The following is a 25,458-nucleotide window of genomic DNA, read 5'->3' on the forward strand; positions in this document are numbered from 1 at the left end:
TAAACAAATGTCATTCTCTTTTACAGCAGTACGAGTAAAATACAAACCGTATGTATATAAAACACGCATGTTTTATTATTAACAGCGTATAGCATAAATAACTAGCATTTATTTTTTAAAACACCTATTCATTGGAATATAGGAGTGGAAATACAGGGCTGGACCCTGTATGGTCCTGATGAAAAGCCTGGGGGAGCTTGAAACATGTCGACCATAACACTGATCTAGCTCAATCTTAAAGTTGGAATACAGTGTTACCCCTTTTTAATTTATACCACACTAGGAGCAAAATAAATTGTTGAGGCCCACTAGCACGGTATTTTTAATTACACAACCACTCCACCATCACCACACTTACACCACACATAGTCATCTCACAAAACAAGTGCTCCTGCGTAGTCGTCTTGTCGCAGCACGCCCCTTTTCGTAGAGAACTGGGATGGCCCCAATGATGAAGCATGTCACCGTGGGGCAACCCCGGTGAGTGAGGGGACTCTAGAAAGAAATTTTTCTTTCTCACACTCTTGGTACACACTGACTTAGTAAGCAGTAACCAGAAAACACCAACCAGGTCTCTGAACCCTTCACATTGGGTTCCTGTATTGCGTATAATGACTTCAGCATCAGTCATCTTTGCTGCCTCCTCATTGGATCATGTTCCCGATACATCACATCCTTTTGGAGATTTGGAGCACCGCTCATCTACATATTATTTCCCCTTAACTAGTGGCCATGTGTGCTGATGTAGGTACTATTTCTTCTTTGCCACGTCCGTTTAGGGGTAATTGCTGCTTGTTTTGTTACTGCTTTGACTGCGCGACTGGCACGGCATTTCATTATTAGAATTAGCCAACTGTTGCGTGCTTCATTAATCAGCGCGACTGCCACTGCGCTTCATTATTATAACTAGCCGACTACCACTGCACTTCTTCTTTAAGTACGGTGGGGTGTGAGAAAATGCTGTCCTTTCGTGATTTGATAATTACACTATTACCCAAGGGGTAAGGTGCAGATTGCATCCCCACGAGGGAAGACAGACATAACTCTTAGCATCAGCGGGTTCCTGCCCAACAGCACCGCAGGCTACGCATAAACGGGAGCCAGCTTGTCCATGAGACCATTATATCTCGCTAGTACAAGCTAATATTCAAACATGCCTAAAGTGGTATAGGTTTCTATAGCGAGCCCTAGGCATGGGCAACACACCAGTGCTTTATTTCAATCCAGCACTGCCCGAGAATGAGCGCTGTTTCCCTACTATGCCATGTTAAGAATTAATCAACCTGGCAAAAACGGCCTCGCCCTGGTGCTGTAAGAGGACAAGGTAAGAGGATGTCTGCTATATGGCTATAATTCTGTAGTTCACTTTCAGCTTGGTTCATAGTTGCTGGTGAACACACCTGGTCCTCCTGTGTCACCTGTAAAACATCCATAGTGTATACAGCTCTACATGACAAACACACATATATAGCTTACATCTTTCTTTGGGAAACTCTTTTCTTTCTCTTTGGGCTGGCTGCGGGATTGTTTGAAGGATGCACAGCTTTGCACTCTCCGCTGCACCGGGATTGTGGCAGTTATGTGGGAGTCATCAGAGTTCACATTGAAATCTGACTCACAACTTTCAGGAAAACAGAACCAGTACCTAACATACATGTGTGGTTTTCAGTATGGGGTTGAATGTTTCTGTTACTATGCACGTTTGATTGTGCTTCTGTGTGTGTATGTGCATATATACGTGCATAGTTGTCTGTGTGTATGTCTGCACAACTGCACGCGAGCATGCCTACGTGCGTGTGTGATTGTGCTTTGGTGTGTGCATCTGTCAGAGCGTGCATGTGTGGGTAACTATGTAGAACTGTGTCGGTGCATGCACATGTATGTGAGTGTACGTTAATATATATATATATGTTAATGTTTATGCAAGATGGCAAAGTCACAAACAGGACAATCCAGCCTGCTGTCAGCAGGGCTAGTCTCTTCAGTTCATCTTCCTCAGACTCTAAAGTGCATAAGAAAAGGCCCCACACACCCTGAAACTGATCTGTGTTTTGCTTTAAAAATGAAAGGTAGCTGTAGAGCTCCACTGAAAATACAGACTTAACAGTTAGTCCGGTATCATATCATGTCCCAACAAACCATGCCTGCATAGATGTATCTGTCTGAGTGTGCACATCTGCATAGGTATGTAGAAGTGTCTCAGTGTCGCGATCTGTCTTCCCTTGTTAATACTGTATATGTGTGTGAATACTTGTTTATGTATATGTCTATGTTTGCATGTGTGTCTGTGTTTGTATGTATGCGCTTGTGTCCGCCTGCATGTGTGTGCATGAGTGTATGTGTGTTTGTACGCATGCTTCTGTGTTTGCATGTGTGCGTATGAAGCTGCAGCTGGCTGTGTTTCTGAATGTGTGCATGTCTGTGTGCACGCTTGCTCTTCCAATTGCTTCCTCTATTGCTATATCTATTTCGTTCTCCCCAAGGGTTTCCACCCAGTATAACATATGTTTTTCCAGGTCATCCTTCTTACTTGAATTTAGGATTTTATATAATCCACCAATTCTACTATGAGCCTTTAGAGCCTCCATCAAAGGGTTCGATATTAATTTAATATGCTTTTTAACTAAATAATCCCTAATTTGCAAAAATTTGAAAAACTGTGTTTGAGGTATACCATAGAACTGTGTCAATGAAGAAAACTGCTTAAGATTACCAATTTGATCATACAGATCCCCTAACGTCTCAATCCCTTTGACCTGCCAAGACTTCACCACACTGTCTTTGCAAATAGCCAGGAGTAGTTTTTCTGCATTTATTGGGGCATAATACGTTATGTTTCCAAGACCAATTATTTTGCGTACTTTCTTCCAAACTTTGCTAGCTGCTGCAACCGTCTTAAATTTTGTTTTTTTGTAGTAGCTCCATTCTATCTCCCTAAAGAGACTCCGATTTGCTGTTATTCCCAGGGTCAAGTGATACATCGAGATATTAAGACTCAATGTTATTGCATTGCTTCCCTCTTCACCTCCCATCAGTAAAATATACATCTTTTGCAAAAAGCAGGCATAATAATACAATAGAAAGTCAGGGACCGATAGTCCCCCTCTATCTTTTGGTAGCGTCATAAGCCGCATAGCTCTCCGTGGTTTACCAGGATTCCATATAAATCTAGCACACAATGCCTGTAGTTTTTGAATTTGGGCCGGCAATATCTCTAGTGGTATAGATCTAAAAACGTATAAAACCCTTGGTAGTATATTCATTTTCAGTATATTAGTTCTCCCAATTAAGGTAAAATGTAGTCTCCCCCACTTCTCTAAAGATTCCGCTATATTTCTATATAGCAAAACCCAGTTGGCTGAGACTACCTCCTCCATAGCTGCCCTTATCTTGACCCCCAAGTAAGTTGCTTCCACAACTACTCTGGGATCATCAACCTTCACTGCTAGAGAACACACTAACTGTGTCTTTGCTGCATTTAACTTGTAGCCAGACAGTTGGTTAAAAGTCTTAGCTAAACGTTCAATTTCTACCACTCTAGTAGCCGGGTCTTCTGTAGTCACTGCAATATCGTATGCAAAGGCAAACACTGTATGAGGGATACCGTGGACAAAAAAAGGTTTAATCGCCTCACTACTTTTTAACATACCAATAAAAGGATTTATATATAGCGCAAATAAAAGAGGCGAGCAGGGACATCCCTGCCTCGTTCCTCTAGTTATCTGCACTGCATCAGAAGTCATACCCATTGCTGCAATCCTAGCATTCGGTGCCACATAAAGCGTTTGTACTGCTATCATAAACTGATTTGGAAACCCCATGTTCTCCATCAGCATCCATAGATAATTCCATTCTACACGGTCAAATGCTTTTTCAGCATCAAGTAATATCAGCCCAAGGCGGCGTTTCTCTACCTCTGCTATATCAAACAAAGTAATAACTTTATTGATATGTGCTATTGTTCCTCTCCCTGGAATAAATCCATGTTGATCTTCAGATACTAATGAGGTAATGACTTTTGATATCCGATTTGCTAGGATTTTGGAATAGATCTTTCCATCACAATTTAAAAGTGATATAGGGCGATAAGAACCCGGCTGAGCTATCTCCTTTCCTTTCTTGCTAAAAAAACAATAATGGCTTCGTCCCATGATTTCGGTGGTGTTCCTTCTTTGGCAGCCCTAAATGTAGCTAACATCAGTTCTTTAAGTTCCTAAAAAAAAAACGTATATATCTCCCCTGGTAATTGATCGGGCCCTGCTGCTTTACCCATTGCCAAAGTTTTTACAGAGAAAGCTACCTCCTCCTTTGTTAGCGGGGCCTCCAGTAAATCAACTATTAATGGGTCTAATTTAACAATTGATCCTAAAGAGGTCAAATCAAGTTCCTCCACATTGATTTGTTCTGTTTTATACAATTCTGAGTAAAAGTCATGAAAAATTGCCAATATATTTTGAGGCCCCGTTTTTAGAATCCCTGTTTTATCTTTCATAGCAGGTATATCCCGACTAGCCTCCTTCATACGTAATTTCAATGCCAAGGGTCGTCCAATGGCTTCACCATATTCATGGCAGATCTTGCGATGCGCCAAGTACTTCCTGGCATTTTCGTTATCCCATATACTCAGTATCTTTACTCTTTGTTTTGCCACCTCTGCCTCTAATACTTTCACATCTCCCTGGGCAGCTATCCCTCTCGTTAAATCCTCCTCTGCCAATTGCAGTCCCCTATATAGCTTCTCCATCTCTGTTTTTAACTTTTTTTGCCGAGCAAGCCCAAAGCTTAAAACCTCTCCCCTAAAACAGGCCTTAAATGTGTCCCAAACAATATTAACTGAGGCCGAATTTATATTAGTTTTAAGAAATTCTCCTATCCACTTCTTCATATAAACTATAAATTCTTCATTATAGCATAATTTTCGATCAAAAGTGAATTTCCTTGGTGCAACCAGAGACCCCCACCCTCGAACTGAAAGAACAATAGGTGTATGGTCGGACGAAATGTTGGGGTACATATACATCTTTACCTCAGATAGATAAGGTACTTCCACAAAGAAATAGTCCAATCTAACCTTTTTCTGGTGGGGATAGGAATAATAAGTAAAGCCAGGGTCCGCTGGAAACAGGGCACTCCAAACATCCACCAATCCATAATCCTTTAACAAATTAAGGAGAGCCCTGCACACCTGCGGCTTCCTACCTTTATAAATCTTCATCCCCCATCAATTTCGTATTTTGTTAAACTAATGTTCATATCCCCACAAATATTCAGGGGGGTGGCCCATGTTGCCAGCTCATCGTGTACTTGATCCAACACCCCAGAATCATCAGTATTAGAGCCATAAATATTGCATATTGTGAAATTGCCATGTTGTCCCACACACTCAACCATCGCCCACCTTCCATTTGTGTCTGTTGCTTTCCGGCGTATCACAACCAAATCTTTTTTAGCTAAGATAGCTACCCCCGCGTCATACCGGATTGCTGTGAGGAAACTAAAGTACTAAATCCCAATTCAGTTAATATTTGATGTTTATTCCATGGAAGATGAGTTTCTTGTAAGCAAACCACATCTGCGGCAACATGGCGCAACTCGGCCGCTACTCTTCTTCTTTTATTAAAATTATTCAACCCAGAGACATTTAGCGAGCATATTCGAAGATCTCTATTCATAGACATACCGCTCAACTAGTGTTTCCATAAGACTTGGCCCATTTAACGTTCTAAACACCATATAATATCTCTTATCCATTTTGAAGTGTGGATTTTTTAACCCCTTTTAACCCCTCCACCAAACCCTTCCCCCTCCTCATCCCTCCCCCTCCCCCTACCCCGATGCCTCCTTGCCCACCCCCCACCCTTCCCAATAACGAAGCATTCGGACTTATGGTCCTGTAGATGTAGCTGACAATCCCCCGCTCACCCCCGCAAAACTACTCTTATGTACTCTGTCATTCATAAGAGGTAGGATTAGTATACATCCTTCCTCTACTAGTATGACCTAACCGGAATATAGATTAGGTACCCACAGAGCCTCCTTTACTCTCTTTTTTTATTCCCTTTTTTTCCCCCTTCCCTGTTTTAAAAAAAAATTTCAACCTTGTGATAAGCACACAAAAAATAAAGAACATTCATAGTACCATCTTTCTGATTTCTGCCCCCATGTTTAGTGCTTACTCGGTTGCTATAGTAATCTTACTCAGAAACTCCTTAGCTTGCCCCACATTGGAAAAAAAATTAGTTCTCTCCCTATAAATAATCTTCAATTTTGCAGGATTAAGAAGGAACACTTGGGCACCCTTAGCCTGTAATGGGGTTATTAACTGTCGTAGTTGCCATCTGTTATCAACCGTATACTTGTAAAAATCAGGGGTTACAAAAAACTCAAACCCAGGGCCAGGCCGTTTCTTGTTAGGTCTAGCAAGCTTAAATACCTCTTCCCGGGCCAAAAAGCTGTTGAAAGATATTAGCAGAGCCCTGGGTCTATCTAAATTTCTTTCTCTTGCCTTCTCCATCACTTGCTCAGGAGCCCCTTTCAAATTAAATGGGAAGCGATGCGCCCTCTCGACCTCCCTGTCCCAATCCCACTTTGTTAATTCTGGGAAGGCGTCCTTAAAGAGATTAACCATGAATTTGCGTGGATCTTGGCCTTCTTTTCCTTCAGGGATTTGGAGGACCCTCAAATTGTTCCGACGAGCCCTGTTTTCAAAATCCGCTAACTTCCAGAGGGTATCCTCCTTTAACCCTTGTAGAGCTTCTGTAGTTCCTTTTTGATGTTCAACTGCGTCTTCCAAGCTAGAGATACGAGTCTCCGCCTCGTTGAACCTGTTAGCTGTATCGGCTGGTGATTTAGCAAGCCTTCGAACTGAGTTTTGGAGTTTGCGACACATATTCTGGACTCTGTGGCTCTCCTCCCTGGTCTCATCACGCAATGAAATTATCGATTCATATATCAATGCTAGCGAAATCTCATTATGCCCCTGATCAGTAGCCTCCTCTATACCTGTCTCAGTTCTGATATGATCTGAGGCTTCAATGTTTAAGTCTCATACAGTAGAGGGGCTATCTTCTGTATTATCAATAGAATCATCCTGGCATAAGCTACTAGCCGGGCTTCCACCTTTCAAACTCATTTGCAATGCATAGTGCGATACCAGATCTTCACAAGACGAGGGTAGGGACGCTTCGGACATAGAGTAAAAGTCTCCGGACTCTCCATCCAGTTGAGTCTGTTCCTGCCCCTGTTCCTTTCCTCCAATGGCGCCAAGGTCGGTGACAATATCATCACCCTCCGAAGGTGCAACAAGAGTTAGAGTCTTTACACCGTCCCCCTTGGCTCTCTCTTTTCCTGTTGCTGCTGCCGCTGCAGCTGCTGCTGCTGTGAAGATAGACGGGATCACCACATTCTTATCCGTGCCTCCCATAGTTGAACCGGCATCAGCCCCTACTTGTGTGCGGTCCTTCACTGTCTCCACTGGTGTTTTGGGCTGACTTTTTTTACCCGTGGCGGATTTAGCCCCTTCTTTGGGAGCTCCGTTTCCCCCCTTATCTTCTGCAACTTTCTGCTTCCCCCTTGTACCCTTAGGCGCCATATCTTCACCGTTCAAGGCAATTTGAACACTTCAATGCTTTTATTATATTAGCAGTTAGCAATTAGTATCAGAAGCAAAATAGTCCCAATGCTCTCACTCGATAGGTAGTTTAATTATTATTTATTGCCTTTGCCTTTACCTTGCAGTGGCACGATTCTCTGTGCGCTGTATTCGCCACTTCACGACTCTCCTGCCAACACGTGAGCAATCCCTCACTCCGTTTTCAGCGTCTTCCAGGTTACCACTCCAGCAGTCCTCGCTCCCAACACCACCCGAGGCAACAAGAGACCAAAGCGGAACACCGCAACTCAGCCGCTGCCACACCACTGCCAATCAATTTTCCGCCGAATATTCCGCTGTTCCTATCCTCCGACAACACGGCAACACACAGAACTTCAAAACAGGACTGTCTGCCTTCAAAACGCTGCCGAGTGTGAGTGTTTCGGCGTCTTTCGGTGTCTTGGGCTTTCTTCCCCCGCTGCTCCTGACTCCTTTCTCCGCCTCAGCCTCTGAGCCTTTGCTCCTATCCTCCGTCAACACGGCAGCACACCGAGCTTCAAAGCAGAGACAGCCTGCCTTCAAAATCGCTGCCGAGTATTAATGTCTTGGCGTCTTCGGTGTCTCCGGCTTTTTTCCTCCGCTTATCCTCACTCCTTACTCCGCCTCAGCCTCTGTTCCGAACTCCCTGCTCCACAGGTGTAAAAGATCAGGAGCCCAGGGTGGAGCGCCGTGACCCTGCCACCACCTACTACCGGCATTATTCTTTAAGCGGACACCATCCGCCGCTTTCGCAAAGCACTATAATGCCGGTATACCACCAAGAACTCTCCCGGTCCGGACCTCCCAAACAGCTTGCAGGGGCGCGAGGAGTGGTCAGCTTACACGTCCACTCGCGCGGACGCCATCTTGCTTCTCGAGATCTATTGTATTTCTAATGCTTGTTATGAATTGCTGCAGTAAACCCTCTGCTGTTAGAAACTTTGATTGTGTATTTTTCATTTGTTGTGTGTAGTAATTGAATGGTTAATCATATAAATAGTTTCATATGAAATGAGTACCTGGTGAACCACTGTGTCCTATAACTTGTGGAGTGAGAGTAGTCAAAGTAGATGCTTGGTAAACTCCAAAGGCTTGAAATAGCATCTGGCGGTGAACAATATGATGTAATTACAAGGTCCTTTCTTGGGATTGTGTCATAGGTTCTTCTGAAATTACAATGGTCTCCCTATGATGCTGTGTATACTCATATGAGTTTTACTCCGTGGGTACTGTCTTGACAGGACGATTATGGCAATATAAGGGTCTCCCTATGCCACTGTGTACAGTTACAATGGTTTTCTCTAATGTAATCCCTGACTTGGGATGCTTTTCTGCTCAGCTTGTAAATATGTATGATAACACAAAAACATGTTTTTACTTGTAACTATAATATTGTAAAAGCACAGATTTATGGTATAAGTGTTTGACAGAACTCATGTTATATGAGTTTTCCATACTGTCATACCTTGTGAACATGGCCTTAGAGGTACGACTATGTTATCATGTAAATAGAATCTAATTGAATGGTTATATAAATTGTGCAAATGACACGGTCTACACATACATGTTGGTTTTTAAAAGATTTTTAATATTGTATATTGTCTGTGTTTTGCAGCCCTGAAGAAGTCCTCAAACAGGACGAAAGGCGTTGGCTACTGTGAAGAAAGAAATTATAATTAAAAAATAAAGGAATATGTAAACTACGACATTTTGGAGGAATTGTTTCCTTACTTTTTATTGTGTGAGGATCAAATCTTTTATGGAGAAGTGTGTGAGTGTCTAGATCTGTCTCCCCTTTTTAATACTGTATATGTATGTGAATACTTGTTTATGTATATGACTAGGTTTGCGTGTGTCTGTGTTTGTTTGTATACACTTGTGTCCGCCTGCATGTGTGTGCATGAGTGTTTGTGTGTTTGTATGCATGCTTCTGTGTCTGCATGTGTGTTTATGCAGCTGCAGCTGGCTGTGTTTCTGAGTGTGTGCATGTCTATGTGCACGGTTGTGTCATTGACATTTACAATACCAATAGCTCCAAATCAAACAAATGTGAGATGTATTGTATTTCTAATACTTGTTATGAATTGCTGCAGTAAACCTTCTGCTATTAGAAACTTTGATACTTTGATTGTGTATTTTTCCATTTGTTGTGTGTAGTAATTGAATGGTTAATCATATAAATAGTTTCATATGAAATGAGTACCTGGTGAACCACTGTTTCCTATAATTTGTGGAGTGAGAGTAGTCAAAGGAGATGCTTGGTAAACTCCAAAGGGTCGAAATAGCATCTGGTGGTGAACAATAAATCACAACCCTGCTTGAAACCCTCCCTTGCCATCATAGGGCTAAGTTTGTTACATTGGCCATTTTACAACTTCATAACAGATACTCTATACTGATGGACTCTTATATGAATGCCTTTTGGCACATGTTACACTACAACTACTAGTGACTAGTTTTTTCCCAGCAAAACAGGAGGTTTTCACCCAAGCAGCCAAAAGGAAGCTAGGACACGCAAATAATCAAAATGGATGATATAGGTTTAGCTGTACATTTCTGACAAATAAAACGCTCACTGTTTTTATACAGTTCTTTCAAAATTATTAGCAGGTTGTATTAATTACCTTCATTTCAGATTGTCTTTGCAGATCAATAAGCCTTACCTTGAGTGCCAGCTTGTAAAATGTATAAGCAGCCCTGGCATATCCAGATGTCTTAAGATCAACACCACCTCCTGGAAACAGTACTCTGAAAAATGGTACGAAAGAGTTTCACTAGCAGGCTCTTAAATCACATTGAACTGTCAGTAAGGAAACTGTTGCTGAAAGCGGCTGACTGGATACCCACAGATACAAACGCAAGGTAGGCACGCCCATCATAGTGAATACAGCCCAATAAACAACTAATATTGCCATGGAATGCAGAGAGACAAAGGGCTACACTTAGATTTTGGAGGGAACCTAAAATCCTCCAGTTTGTAGAGGAAACTCAAGAACAGAGTATAACCCGTTGTCCGAATTCCCTCCACAGCACTATGCAAAATAATATCATGCTGGTACAAGAAATTCTGAGGAAATTCAGTGGATTCTACTTTGTATATAGTTTCCTCCAGAAATTGGAGAATTCTGTTTCCTTCAAATGCTAAATGAGGCGTAGAATGTGGAAAGAGCATGAGGTTCATTTGGAATTTGGAATAGAAAATGTTTAGGACCTGATGTACCAGGGTTTTTAACAGTTGCAAATGGGGATTTGGCCCGTTTGCAGCCCCTAAAATGCTATTTGGAATGTACCAACCATATTTTTCAAGTCAGTAACCAATTACCGACTCACAAAATAGCGTTTGCAAATCGCTATTAGGAATGGACGTGCCAAGGTCATCCCTTCCTAATAGCAGTCGCAGTGGGATGTACAATTCCTTTGAGACCAGGATGCGGTCGTAAAACAAGCACTGTTTAATTCAAGTAGGCAGTAAGCCAGTCACAAACAAGAAGGGGTCCACCCCTTCTCCTTTGTGAATGGTAGCGAAAACGTTTCCAGAACAGACTGTGGTCCCACGGACCACTGCCTACCCTTAAAATGAAACCAAAATGTTGCATTCTTCTTTTTGAAACGAAAACTGTTTTCCTTTAAAGAAAACGGGCTGCATTTTTTTAAAAAAAAGTATGTTGCTTTATTTAAAAGCAAACACAGACATGGTAGTCTGCGGCCCCCAGCAGGCCACCATTCCTGTGTTATTGCCCATTCCTAATGGGTAGTAAATTGTGTCCTGCTTAATGAATATTGATGAGGCAGGTTCCTTGCGACCCATTTGGGAATTGCTAAGGTATCTGAGACATATTAGTCCATTTCATATTACGATTCTTTAATTGCAAGTCGCAAATAATTGCAATCAGACACACGCAAAATAAAGTGTTCGTACATCTGGCCCCAAATGTATATGTCAAGGGCACAAGTCTTGCACCACCAGGGTCAGAATCAGGTTAACTTGTGCTGGTTGCGGTTTGAGGGCACACGCAGAGTAGGACAGCTTGTCTCAAAAAGAGTGAAGGTGTAAACAAAATAAAACTATTCATGTAAATTTAATATAATTATTTTTTAAATCCAGTTAATTAAATAAAGCTGGTGCGTAAAAGAGAGACAAAAATATGTATGGCTATTGAGAAAATAATAACTGGGAAGGTATATTAGCAAACATCTATGTTTTCCATCATTTGTAAGAAGGAACGGCCTTGCTTTAAAAAGTGTTCTGTCATCAGTTTCTGGATGCCATGGTCGAGCTGGAGCCATAGAGAGGTATACCGATCCATAAAAGAAAGCTTAAGGACTGTATTCTTCTTATTCTGAGAGCTCAAAGTATAGCTCAAGGAGAAGTCCAAAACAAAGGTTTAATCCTAATGAAAGTAAAGATGCCAATTCAAATACTATGTTTATTCAATGAATGAAAAACAATTAAGAATTATTTAACTGTGACAGAGCTTGTGATTCACAATATCACAAGTTCTGCACCCGCAAAATACCTTTTTACTATTTACTCAAGCCCTTTTAAAAGTCAGAAAATTATTTGTGGTTTTGTGACCGTCTCCAAATCACAAATATGATGGGACATGAAATGATGAGGATCCAGATCTTAAAAGGTCATAAAGGAGACGCGGCCCCTATGCTGTTTTTAATTGTGATATTTACATTCGCTTCCTAATGGCTTGTTAAATATTTCAATATTAAGTTCAGGCTATGTAATAAAAACAAAATAATGTGGGCAGACAAACTACCAAAGAAAATAAAGCATATGGAATCAAGAAACCACTGACAAAAATAGTCGCTAAATAATGTTAACAATGCAATACATTTGAACTTTAAAGATTGGCATATTATTTTCATTTAGATGGACTGAGCCCCTAACTCCTTACCAACAAAAGTATAGTGACCCTGTGCTTACTGGCATAATTGAGAGTGTGATCGATCATAGGCTAGGCCTCAAGGAGTGTCCAAGTCTAAGCATGGGATGATCACTTACTGTTGCCAAGGATCGCTGCAACCAGCGCGCTTTAGCGGAGAGACTGGCCGTGTGGAAGGGCTGGGCTTTGTCCTACCAACACCCAAGAGGGGGAGGAGGATATTGAGGGAGTCCAGCTGGAGCAAAGGGCTGACAATTCAGCCCAAGGCTGATGACACACAGACACATTTCCCATGGACATACTGACTCCTTGGCATCTCTGCAAAGCATTACAGGGCCGGAGATTGAGAAACCATATTGAACCCAGATCCATCAGCTTTCGAAAGGAAGCAAGTGGCTAATGTACAACAGGTCAAAATTGTGGGATTGCCAAAACCCAAAATAGGTAGGAAGACTGTAGCTGAAGAGGTAATAAATGAATTTACCACAGTTCAGTAATGCAATTGAAAGATGCATTCCCAATCGGATTAACTTCTTCATCAACAAAGACATTCTTAGTAAAATACGATGCTGGCTTTCACAATAGACAACGCACTGAAAGAGTCATTCTCAAACTTCTGGACAATCTAAATGCAACCTAGACAATAGCAAATCATTCCTCCTTGTCAATCTCGACATCATTTGATGCAAATAAACACCAAAAACAGACGGCAATGTTGGAACACCAAATAGTTTTTTAAGGAAAACTATCTAAACAGTATTCCTTATTCATCTCTCAATGACGTCACATAATTAAAATAGGGAAATGAATGTTCGAATAAATCTCCGTTACATTGGAGCTTGCACGAGTCTTGATTTTAACAATCACAGTTTTCAATCTGTACCTTCAGTATCTGAGTACATTGGTTGTCAGAGAAGATGTAACTATCCAACAATAAGGAAAAAGGTGTGCAACATTATGGGAAGACTTCCTCAATGATGTGTTAAAACTTTGAATCTGGTTGACAAAGCTCAAAATATGGATGTTGTTGGACATGACATCCTTGGTGTGGTTTGCCCCCAAATTTTTACCTTCCGTCCTCCGGTTTTTGTTAGCTTGGTTTTTGCTGGCTTTAGGGCAATACACACTATACTGCTGCTAACCATTGCTAAAGTGCTAGTGCTCTCTCCTTTAAGCATGGCAATATAGGCTTATACCCAACTAGCACATTTCACTTACTAGTTGCAAGTCCCTAGTAAAGGGTAATACATGTATCTAGGGCAAGTAAATTAAATGTTACTAGTGGGCCTGCAACACACATTGAGCCACCCACTTAAGTAGCCTTTTTAAAACATGTCTCAGGTCAGTTAACAGAGCATGTGTGTGCAGTTTTAAAGTGCCATTTGTACCTAGCAAGATAAACATATTGTCAGGCCTAAACCTTTCTTTTTGATACATACAAGCCACCCCTAAATAACCCATAGGCTAGTGTGCAGTATATTTAAAATGTTAAACATGTACTTCTAACTTTTACATGTCCCGATAGTGAAAAACTCTTAAATCCTTTTTCCACAGTATAGCATTGGGTTACCCTACTACATTTAATAAGTGGCAACTTTCGATTGGGAGCAGTTTGGAGTATAAAACTGGGTATCTAAAAATTGGAATATAAAACCCTCTTTAATGGTGAAGTTGGATTTTAAGTCACAATTCTGAAAATGCCACTTTTTGAAAGTGATGAAAAAGAGGAGAGGTGTGTCCTAGCCGTCACATTCGAATGCTGATAAACTAATTTAACAGACTAAAGGCCATTAATTCAATTGATATGGGCTTGAAGCATTTATTTGCTACGTAGTTCTGTACACTTTACTCCACATGTAATCATGGATTAGGTAAGGGTGGATACGTTTCAGTCAAGAACAAATTATATATATTAAGGCAACAAATAATACAAAGACATACAGACTTTGTGATGAAGTAATGAGTAATGTGATGTCACAAACAATACATGAAGTTTGATACAGAACAACAATGATCTAAACATTATATCACCAGTCTTAGTTCTCAAACGGAGCAGCTACTAGGACAACCTCTAGCATCCACATTGTGTAACAAATTCAAGAAGCTGCTACCCACGGGAAAAAGAGACATTAGGCCCAGTAGTGAGACAATTCAAATAAACCTTCTACTGGGGAAAACCTAATTTGTTGTGTAATGCCGACACGTTTCGATTCCCAAGGTGGTTTGTAGGATTCTTTTCAGGGTGTGGACTGGTTTATCTGATTGAATAGAGAAATAAATGTGTACGTTGCAGGCGAAAAGAGGCAAGTTAAAATGTGGATGGCACGATTTGCGCCAGACGGGTGGTGCTTTCACAAAAGGTATAAGAATTCTTGCTGTCGGTTAAATGGAAACCTAGTTGTACTTTGGTTGCGACACACAGTGGGAACAGGTGTTGGCAGGATGGGTCATGAATTCATGAGGAGAAATAGATGTCACCTAACACATGTGCACATCACAAAGGTTCTGCCCAGCACACTCACAAAGGGGTTTGCCACTAATCTTTTGTGACCCCCGACAAGCTGGGGTCAGGACAGGAAGGCAACAAATTCCAAGCACCTCTGGGGCTGGACACCTCCAGAACCTTCTCCTACTTCAAAGTGGGCACCAAGTATAAAGATTGGACCCTCAGACATAACTCATCAGGCCCCTCTGGGCCTGTGGAAAATCAGAAGGACTGATGTGCAAGAAGGACGGCTACTCAGCTGTCCTGCTGTCTGATTGAGATGGCCTGGACCTGCACCTTGAACCTAGGACAATCAGAGTGACTCCAAGGGGTAGTTGGCTGGTCTCCTGATCAGAGCCTCAGGGACAGAAAAGCTCCAACCACCTTGAACTCAGCACCTGGACTCTGTCTGACGTGCTTCCTACCCTCGAAGTAAAGTCCCCTAGTCCTGAACACTAGGAAGTGGGCCTTAAGGTACTCTGGCAGCCCAGCTGTGGTCCTGTGAGCAGGACCGATGCTGTGCAATGCACCTTCTTGCAACCACTTCCGAAACGCAACCGTGTGATGCATCCCCGATGCTGAACCTCACAATGGAGCCTCACAGCTTCTTCGGAAATGACACTACGCAAAGCATCTTCGATGCAGGCATTCACGTCACAAGCCCCTCATTGACGGCATCCACGACGATGATGCAGGACTTCAAATCATAGCATCGCAGTTCCCTTGGAACAGCACCTGTGTGATGCATCCCCGACACAGGATCTCAAATCGCAGCCCTGCAGCTACCTTGGAATAGCCGATGCGTGATGCATCCTTGGCATAAGCCTTTGCATCTCAAGCCCCGAGGCAGTGGCATCCCAATGACAATGCAGGACTTTGCATCGCAGTACCACAGATTCCTTGGACCACCACTGCGCAACGCATCATCAACGTGGGATCTCACAAAGCTTCGCGATTCAGGATTTAAGGTACTTTGTTCAGAGAGTTTAACTTGGTCCCTGTATCCAAAAGGCGCTCCAAAGCAGTCGATCTAAACTTGTGACTTAGTCCTATTCTAGCGCAACCAGATAGCCACAGTTGGCGCTAGAGACTATTTTCACTTACATCTTTAACATTACATGTCTATGGTTGTACTGATGAGAGGTTTGTCATTTAGGTGTCAAATGATGCATTAAATTGTACTCTATTTTTCTAAGTTGGTGTGAGATTTTTCTTCTATTGTGTTTTCAGTTTATTAATGTTTTTGTAATGTATAAACTCTTTCCACATTGCCTCTAAGTTAAGCTTGATTGCTTTGTGCCAAGCTACCAGGAAGTTGAGCAAAGGTTAACTTGGGGCTTGCTTGTGTTTCATCCTGACAAGAATTGTGGTTGCTGATCGAGTAGGGTTTCAACCCCCCTGTTAGACTCCGGGGGTCCCTGGTTGGCACAGGTATGCACTTGTGACAAACAGGGACCCTCTCCTCTAGTCAGGGTAAGAGAACTACTCCTTAGAAATAATCCTGGCTCACCCTCTAGGTAGTGTGGCACGAGCAGACAAAGCTAATCTTCAGGGCGATAGTTAGTTAAGCATTTGTGATCACATACAGTAAACCCACTGGCCCACCACAGACGGACACCAGTCGTAAGGTTGTATCAAAAATATTGTAGACTTTATGTAAAAGATATACTTCATATGCAGGGATATTACAACATCATATAATGTTTAGCGATTGAGGCCACCAGATTTAAATAGGCAATAGTTCTTAAGTGTTCTTTGTCAGCAAGGCACGCTGAGGGTCGATGCGCGCTTCGTGCTGGTGAAGCGACCTGTGGGTGAATGACGGACGACAGGGAAAACAAACGTTGCGGACCCTGGATCCGATGTGAACTCGGGGTCGAGATCAAGTGTACCTTGTTGCGGGTGTCCAAGGCGTTTCAGGCGCGGCCTCAGGTGAGGGCGGACCCGGGACGTGGCTGGCGGTTCTCCGAGGATTTATCCGGCTCGAAGCCCCCTCAAGGTGCGAGGCGGGTGAGCGGGACAGTGGAGGGTTGTGGCGATCCGGGGTCGGGAGAAACTCACGGGGCGAGGCGCCGCTCAAGCCTGCGGGACGTACTTCTTCTTAGTAGGCCGGGTCGTACCTGTGGATCTGTGTGGGTCGTCGCGTTCTCGGGCAGACAGGTGCAGCACCGGGTCTCTGGTACCAACGTACTCTCTGTTCTCAGCAAGGCACCACTGCAGGCCCGTCCCCAAGGTCAGAGACCGGTTTCCTTCCTTCAGCTTCCCTTGGTCCTTCTAGTCAGGCAGAGGTTTGTCGTGGTCAAAACAGGATCTGATTTAGTAGGAGCGGAGCTCCTCTTTTTATACACAGATTCTTTTGTTCGTTCAGGCCAGGGGGGCCTTTGCATAGTCCATCTCAGCTCTTGAGTACTTTGTTTTGCGAAGTCTGTTTTTTCCTTTCAGTGAGCAGGGCAGGCCCTGCAGATGCTCCGCAGGAGGTGGAGCCAGCATTGTGAAGACAAGTACAGTCCAGGAGTACTCTGTTGACGGTCTTCCCCTCTCTTCTTACAAGGTGTAGGGCAGAGTCGTCAGCCGCTCCCCAGGGGCGGAGCCGGCATTGAGGTGGCAGAGCACCGATCGATTCAGAGTCAAGGGGCTCTCCCCCCACCCATCCAGGTGTAATCTTTCTATTCCCCATCTGTCTTCCCCCAGCCCTGTCACTGACACAACCCAGACAGCAAATACACATAAGAGCAGAGGCGGGCCGAGATGGTTAGGCAAGCAAATGCAAACTTTCTAAAAGTAGCATTTGCAAACACAGGATATTAAAATAAACTTTACTAAAATAAGTATTTTATTATTCTGAGTTCAGGCATACTAAACTTTACTTCCTACCATGTTCCCTGAGTCTACTGGGATTATAGAGGGTAATAATCCAGCAGCCCATTCTGGCCTACGAGAACAGGTAGCCTTGCAATAGTGAAAAACGAGAATGGTTGTAATTCACTATTAGGACATGTCGCGCACATCAGGGCGTGTTCTACCTTATGCTTACAATGCACCCTGCCCGTGGGCCTACCAAAGGGGTGACTGACATGAAGTAAAGGGAAGGGAAGGGTTAGAGGCTGGTAAGTGTGTGCACTTACCCACTCAGCCAGCATGACTGTACCAGACTGCACGCAGGTTCTGCAATGGCAGACCTTAGACACATTTTACAAGGCAGCTTCTGTGGGTGGCGCAACCCGCGCTGCAGGCCCACGAGCCGTATCGGTATTTACAAGCCCTGGCACTCCTGGTGCACTTTACTGGGGACTGACAGTAAACCCAATAAGCCAATCATGGAAATCAATTACACGTATACACTTTACATTGGGAGCACTTGCACTTCGGCACGGATTGGCCGTGACGCAGTGCCCTGAGCAGCGAACACCAGCAAAACATCTGAGGCACATCAGCAAAAAGTGGAAGGGAGACTCACGCCAAGGTGCCAGGTCTAACACCCCCTAAACCAGTAACCCAATTTGGTACGGATGTTACACAAGTTTCTAGCACTAATCCCTGAAACATAAATATTTACTTAATTCAATTCAAAAAGTGCTTTATTCGAGTATTACTCATAAAAGCAGACATACAAACATGTAATAAGAAAGTCAATTAAATTACAGAAGTCATTTTAGACATAAGCACATATCACATTATAAAAAGTTATTTCTCAACATGATCACAGGTGTAAAGTTCATTACTATTAAAAATACAGTTAAATATGATTGCAGTAACATTGTGCTAAAAATCATTAAAATTTCGTTCCGAATGACACATAAAATGAACCGTTACAGAGAATAGACAATAGTCTAGCAGTCTCTGAACAACTAGGCAGAGAGTAGTTACCCTACTAGCAATCTCTGCCTTATTACCCACGCCCACCCCAAGTACTTTGCAGTGGCAATTGTGATCCAAGTCAAAGAAGTAGATCTAACAATACGCAACGCTACCATGCTACTTTTTGTACCTAAGTTCCTGCACATAGGCGCCAGCCAGGCTCGCCTTGGAGCAGAATATACTTGGCAGGAGAACAAAAAGTGTCCAAGAGTTTAGTTTCCTTCCCCACAAACTGGAAAAGTAGCTGGACCTCCTGCTTTCCACTTAGATGTTAAATTGCGGAGAGGGAGGGAACCAACCCTTAGTTGAAAAAGCAGTTTCCTATCCATGGGGTACGATATGTAATCCCAAAACAATTCATATATAGGGTACAGTTTAACTTCAAGAAAACTGGTGGTCATGGACCCGCTGCTGGTGCTGAGCAAACTCCTATTAGCAACCCGTTCCCAATAGATGTTTTTTAAGGTTGATTTGGTGGGAAATGATACCCCAACTGGATCGGACCATAATGCATTTAGTCCTAGTTCAAATAGTGCAAGTTTTAGTGATTTGAACCATCTAATTTTATTAAAGCGGTCTGCTTTAATGACATCAATGAACCCATCCGCGTAGTGGGAGAGCTCAGGCGTGGTCCAAAGCCTACGCCAGTATAGAATCGGTCGTAGTTTGGCCATTTCCGAGATTTCTCTCCTGCCAAGCTCATATCTCAGGGGCAATAACGGACTACTCTGTGGGGTACCTGTGAGTGTCCTAAAGAATTTATTCTCTGATGTTTGGAGTTCCTGCAGATTTTCATGCCCCCACAGCTCAGCCCCATACAAAGCTGACCCAATTGCTTTTGCCTCGTATATGATCAGGGGTGGTTTAATCGGTTTGGTCAGCGATTTCCTATGTTCCTTAATGATGGTACCTGCTAATTGCTTGTGCCTTAATGTAGCAATATTAAGATGTTGGTGCCACCTGTTGTCATTAGAGATAAGGATCCCCAGGTAAGTAAATGATTTTACAACCTCACAAACGGTGACTGTCAGACATAAAGGAAACATGGCGGCCGCAGGCTAGAGCGGCGCGCACGCCCAGGGGAGCAGCTGATCCAAGGATGCAGTAATGAGAGAAAGCGGGAGGAAAATCGGACCCGTTTGAAATCACACGCATGAATTTTGTGACGGCGTTTTTTTTTGTGCTTACTCTACGGCGTTTTCTCTCTTCCAAGCACAGGCTCAATAGTGAAGCAGTAAAGCGGGAGGAAAAATCGGACCCGTTTAAAGATTACACGCTGACCGGAGATTCTGTTCTTACTCCACGGCGCTAACACCAGGATGCAGTAATGAGGGAAAGCGGGAGGAAAATCGGACCCGTTTGAAAATTACACGCAGAGATTTTGTGACGGCGTTTTCTCTCTTCTCTCTTCCAAGCACAGGCTCAAGAGTGAAGCGTGGAGAGGACCGGTGTTTCTTTGGCAGTTCCTGAGAGCTGAGAGGAGGGAGGTGGGACCCGGGTTGCAACTTTCACTGCAGACTCTCGGTTGCAGTGTCAGCCGGCTTGCTTTGGATTTGTGGATGTGCCCACCGGCAGTGTTATCTCTGCCGGTCTCTGCTCCTCGACTGTGTTGGTGGCGGGCGGCAGCGGAGATAAGGCGCAGCCGGGTGGCTGCTGCACGGAGACTCCACACAGTGGCAGAGAATGATCATGGGAGCAAGGAAAGGCACCACAAGGCAGTAGTTGCAGCAGAGGCTGAGATAGCTGGAAAAAACGGGAAAACAGGAGAAGTGCAAAGAAAACCGGCCGAACTGGAGGATCAAACTAAAACCAACACTTGCCCAAGTAAGGTGGGGTTAACTAATGTAAGGGGGACCATAAGTAGCGAACGTATAAGAGGCTGTAGTGAGGATCAGACTAAGGAATCTCAAGGGAGAGTAACAAGGAGTAAGGCTAAAACTTCAGAAAAAGAACTACAGGGCCCAGAGTGCACTTGGGGGGAGGTTCACAAGAAAGCACAGGACTTAAAAAAAAATCTGAATCAGTCCTAGACCGCAAAAAACAACAAAGAATTAAGAATAAACTCAAGAATAAGAGCTCCAAAGCCCCAGGGGATATTACACCTTCACTACGCTCATATTTTAGAGTCCTACCCCAAGTTCTGCAGATCACCCAAGATATGGCAGCATCTGCATTAGAAAACAGCAAGCAAATGCAGAGCAACCCCGACTCACTATTAACCGGAGGTTTAACTGTGGCCCAACAAGATGAGGGGCGAGGGGCCGAAGCATCGGCTACTCCACCCACACCTTTGGTTCTAAAATTACCTACAGAGAAGGAAGCTCATAGCATAATAGCAAAAGAGGGGGTGTCCCTGGATGTATTAGTTGGTAGTGAAGCTGAACAAAACATAGCTCTGAACCTCGCTAAATCGCTAGAGGGTATAGTCTCCTCCATTGCGACAATGAGAGAAGAGATTAAACAGGAATTTGTAGTCTCGAAGATTAATCAAAATGAAATAAGAGCAACCTGTGAGGAGTTAGGTCATAAGGTTGATGGCCTTTATGAGAGGACCGAGACTCTAGAAAGCTCTGTGGGTCTACTAACAAACAATCTTGAATGTGCAAGGTCAAAAATATACAATCTTCAAAAAGAGGGAGAAAGCATGAAAGAGCGAATAGAAGTGTTGGAAAACTTTTCTAGACGCAACAATATCCGACTTTTGAAGATCCCGGAAGGGAAGGAAAGTGGAGATCTCAAGGGATACATAATAAAACTAATAAAAGAGGCACTTAACTTGGAGGAAACGGAAGAAGAACTTGGCAAAGACATCCAACGGATACATAGAGATCCTTTTCGTTTGAATCCGGCAAGGACCAAACCTAGGAAAGTCTTAATTAATTTCCAGACGTACACTCTTAAGGAGAAAATACTAAACCTAGCTTTGAAAGCCGGTACAATAAAAGGCCCGGATTTTTCCTTTGAAATTCGCTCTGATCTTTCAAAAACTACACTGGACAGACAGTGGGAATTGGGGCAGCGCATGGATAAATTTAGATCCTACGGGGCTACGGTGCAGATGAGATTTCCTGCATTTTTGCGCATCATGTATAATAACAAAATGCATAACGTTCGCACTACTCAAGATGCAGATGAGCTGCTAGAATCCATCCGAGATCATGCCCAAGCCCAAACCCACGACCAGACTCATTCTCATAAGGCTTAGAAAGCGGTTTATATACAGATAAAGAAAAAAGGAAAAGGAATTTTCAAATAGGGAGACGGTAAAATTAAAAAAAAAAAAAAAAAAAAAAAAAGGGGTTGGGGAAAAAAAAAAAAAAAAAGGGGGAAAGTAATTAAGGAAAAAGAAGGGGAAGAGGGGAAAAAAGGAAAGAAAAGGGAAAAGTGAGGAAAGGGGAATAAAAGAGGGAAAACAAGAAGAAAAAAAATATATATATATATATATATATATATATATATATAAAATACCCACAATAAATGTATATATATAATCACGGGAAACTATGCATAGGGGAAGGTAGGAATGAATGAATAATTAGATATATTTGTGTATGTGCGTTTATATAGGTGTGCACGTATACACGTGTATACGTATATGTATATATGTATGCAAACAGCACTTGAAACTCCCACTTGATTCACGCTTACGATTACTTTAACCCCTTTAGCGCGTCGAACATTCCGCCCCAGTGCGGACGTTCGATCGCGCTAACGGGATTCGGACGTCCAACGGTCGTGAGCAGCACCAGCGAGGTAGCGCGTGCGACGACCGTTGGACGTTCGAAGCACGGAAGGGGTTAATGACGAAGGGAAGGAAGGGAGGGAAGAGAGAGAGAGGAGAGAGGAGAAGAAAAAAAAGGAAGATAATTTTTTTTTTTTTTTTTTGGAGCTCTCTTTTTTATCCTTACTTGCTCACAGACTAACATACTCCTGTAATAATAGGTAGCAGTAGTAGTCCATGGATGGGCTGCAGACGGGCGTTAATCTGGCTAAAGACCAAGCCAGAGTAAGTATGGGGGGGTTTCCCGGGGTAAGGGGAGAGTGGGGGGGTGGTAGAAGGGAAAAAAAATCCTCATTTGTGCTCCTCAACTGTTCGCTTAAATATTCAATATTACGACTTTTTACTAAAACAGGCTATTTTCATGCTAGGTCTAAGGAAATTCTATATAATACAAAAAAAACGAAGGGTGTCAGGAGAAGATGCAAACTATGACATGCACTAAATTCTTGTCCTGGAATGTAAATGGCCTGCGCGTGAGAGGTAGACGTGAGCGAATACTACAATATCTGAGAGACTCACCGGCGCAGGTCATAGTGTTGCAGGAAACACACCTTCTCAAAACAGAAGCAAATATTATATTAAAAAAACATAGATGGATCGATAAATTTTGCTCCACAAACCATAATGCCAACGTAAGAGGGGTAGTGTTTATCTTTAAAAAATCTGCAAAGGCAGAAATATTAGAGAGCAAGGAAGATCAAACAGGGAGATGGCTAATGATAAGAGTTTCGCTTGATGGTCATACTAGAGTTTTGGTGGGATATTATGGTCCAAAATCGGACGACCCATCACATCTAGATGCAATAAGGATTCAATTACTAACAGTGCAAGACCCAATAATCTGGATGGGTGATTTTAATATTGTGCTCGATCCCAAACTAGATAAATCAATAAGATCGAAAAATATTGGTTCGATCAAATCTAGGGAAACATTAAAAGCAATTATGGCACACATGGGTCTGGCTGATCTTTGGAGAGAAAAAGCGGGTAAGAAGATTGGGGTGTCCTATAAGAACAGCAGGTTTAAACACAAATCTAGAATAGACTATGCCTTTTTTAGTTACTGTCTAAAAGATACTCTAGAATCAATAGAATACCTTCCATCTCATCTGTCAGATCATTCGGCATTAGAGTTTACTCTTAAGGCTGAAACCTCCATCAAACACCCTTCATGGTCCTTTGATAGGACACTCCTACTTGAAGAAGAGGAAATCAACTTCCTAATTAAGGAGTCTATAACCTTCTTCGACTTAAATAGAAACTCAGCCACCCCAACAATCATCTGGGAGACATTCAAAGTGTTTATAAGAGGACAAATTACTAACAGAGCTTCCTATAGACGAAAGCTATACTTTGACAAGATAAATAGAATAGAAAAAGGCATGAAAACCTTAGAGTCAAAAACATCCTCACCCTCAAGTACAGCTGAAGAACAAGAACAAATGGCTGAGTTGAAAGCAGAATTAGAACAAATACTGCAGGAGAGAATAAATAGAAGGTGGGAAGCGAGTAAATCTTCCCAATTTGAGTTTGGAGAAAGTGCTGGAAAAATTCTGGCTTGGAAAATCAAATCTGATAAAGCCCTAAACTACATCAGGGAAATTAAGATAGAAGGTGAGTCTGAGACAAGAACTACCAGTCCTGAGATAGAAAGAGCATTTCTTGAATTTTTTCAGGTCATCTACAAAGAGGATCTCACCAATGATTCAAACGCAAGAGATAGCTAGTTGGAAGCCATTACATTACCAAATTTCTCGACGACCCAGAGCAAATCACTAGAATCAGTCATCACACAAGAGGAGGTGAAAAAAGCTATCAGTCAAATCAAGAAAGGCAAAGCGGCAGGCCCGGATGGGTTGCCGGGAGAGATCTACAAAACACTTGAGAACGCCATTATACCAATATTAATTGAACTCTTTAATGGCATTCTATTGGAAGAACAGCCTATGCCTAAATCTTGGGGCGAAGCCACAATTGTCCTCATTCCCAAACCAGGGAAATCCCCATTAGAGTGTGGGTCATACAGACCAATATCGTTACTTAACAACGACTATAAAATTTTTACAACTATAATCGCCACAAGACTGGCTAGCGTTATTGGTACTGTAATCCATCAAGATCAGAAAGGATTTATTAAGGGGCGACAATTAGCTGAGCTAACCCGTGAGCTAATAGGGGCTATAGATATTGCCACCGCTTTTTCTCTCCCTCTGGCTACCCTGACTCTAGACGCAACTAAGGCGTTTGACAGAGTTAACTGGCTCTATCTAAATGATGTCCTAAAAAAATTTAACTGTGGCGAAGTGTTCTGCAGAATGTTTAAACAGCTATATAACTCACCGTCAGCTAGGTTGCTGGTTAATGGGTCCTTGGCTGAAGCATTTAATATTACAAGAGGTACAAGGCAGGGCTGCCCGCTTTCCCCTCTCCTATTCGACTTATACATCGAGCCTTTTGCCCAGGTGTTAAGGGAAGAGGTGGACATTTCACCCTTCTGTTTCGAAGACTGGGAAAGACGGGTAGCACTGTATGCAGACGACATACTAGTGTTTACAGCTGATCCAGTCAAGGCATACCCAGTGGTTATACAACGTGCTGTAGAATTTGGCCAAGTCTCAGGGTACGACATAAATTCGAGCAAGAGTGAGATCATGGCATGGAACCTACCCAATTTAGATCTCGGGATTAATATCTCATCCTCAATGCGATATTTGGGAATCAAAATAACTCAAGATGTCGGCACCCTTGCACAAACTAATTTGGAAAGAATACACAGTGAAAGCAAAAGACTTATGAAATCTTGGACACA

The 25,458-nt window shown here is 42.8% G+C and overlaps 1 protein-coding gene across 1 annotated transcript in view; it reads right to left on the reverse strand.

Moving 5' to 3' along the window:
- GGH (gamma-glutamyl hydrolase) overlaps positions 1 to 25,458 on the reverse strand; it is a 227,472-nt gene that overhangs the window by 113,607 nt on the left and 88,407 nt on the right. Inside the window, exon 4 of the mRNA XM_086965799.1 lies at positions 10,294 to 10,378. Coding sequence (XP_086821925.1) covers positions 10,294 to 10,378 — 85 coding nt within the window. The remainder of the gene's footprint in view (positions 1 to 10,293; positions 10,379 to 25,458) is intronic.

Source organism: Lissotriton vulgaris, chromosome 4_1 (assembly GCF_964263255.1).
Source record: "Lissotriton vulgaris chromosome 4_1, aLisVul1.2, whole genome shotgun sequence".
Lineage (NCBI taxonomy): Eukaryota > Metazoa > Chordata > Amphibia > Caudata > Salamandridae > Lissotriton > Lissotriton vulgaris.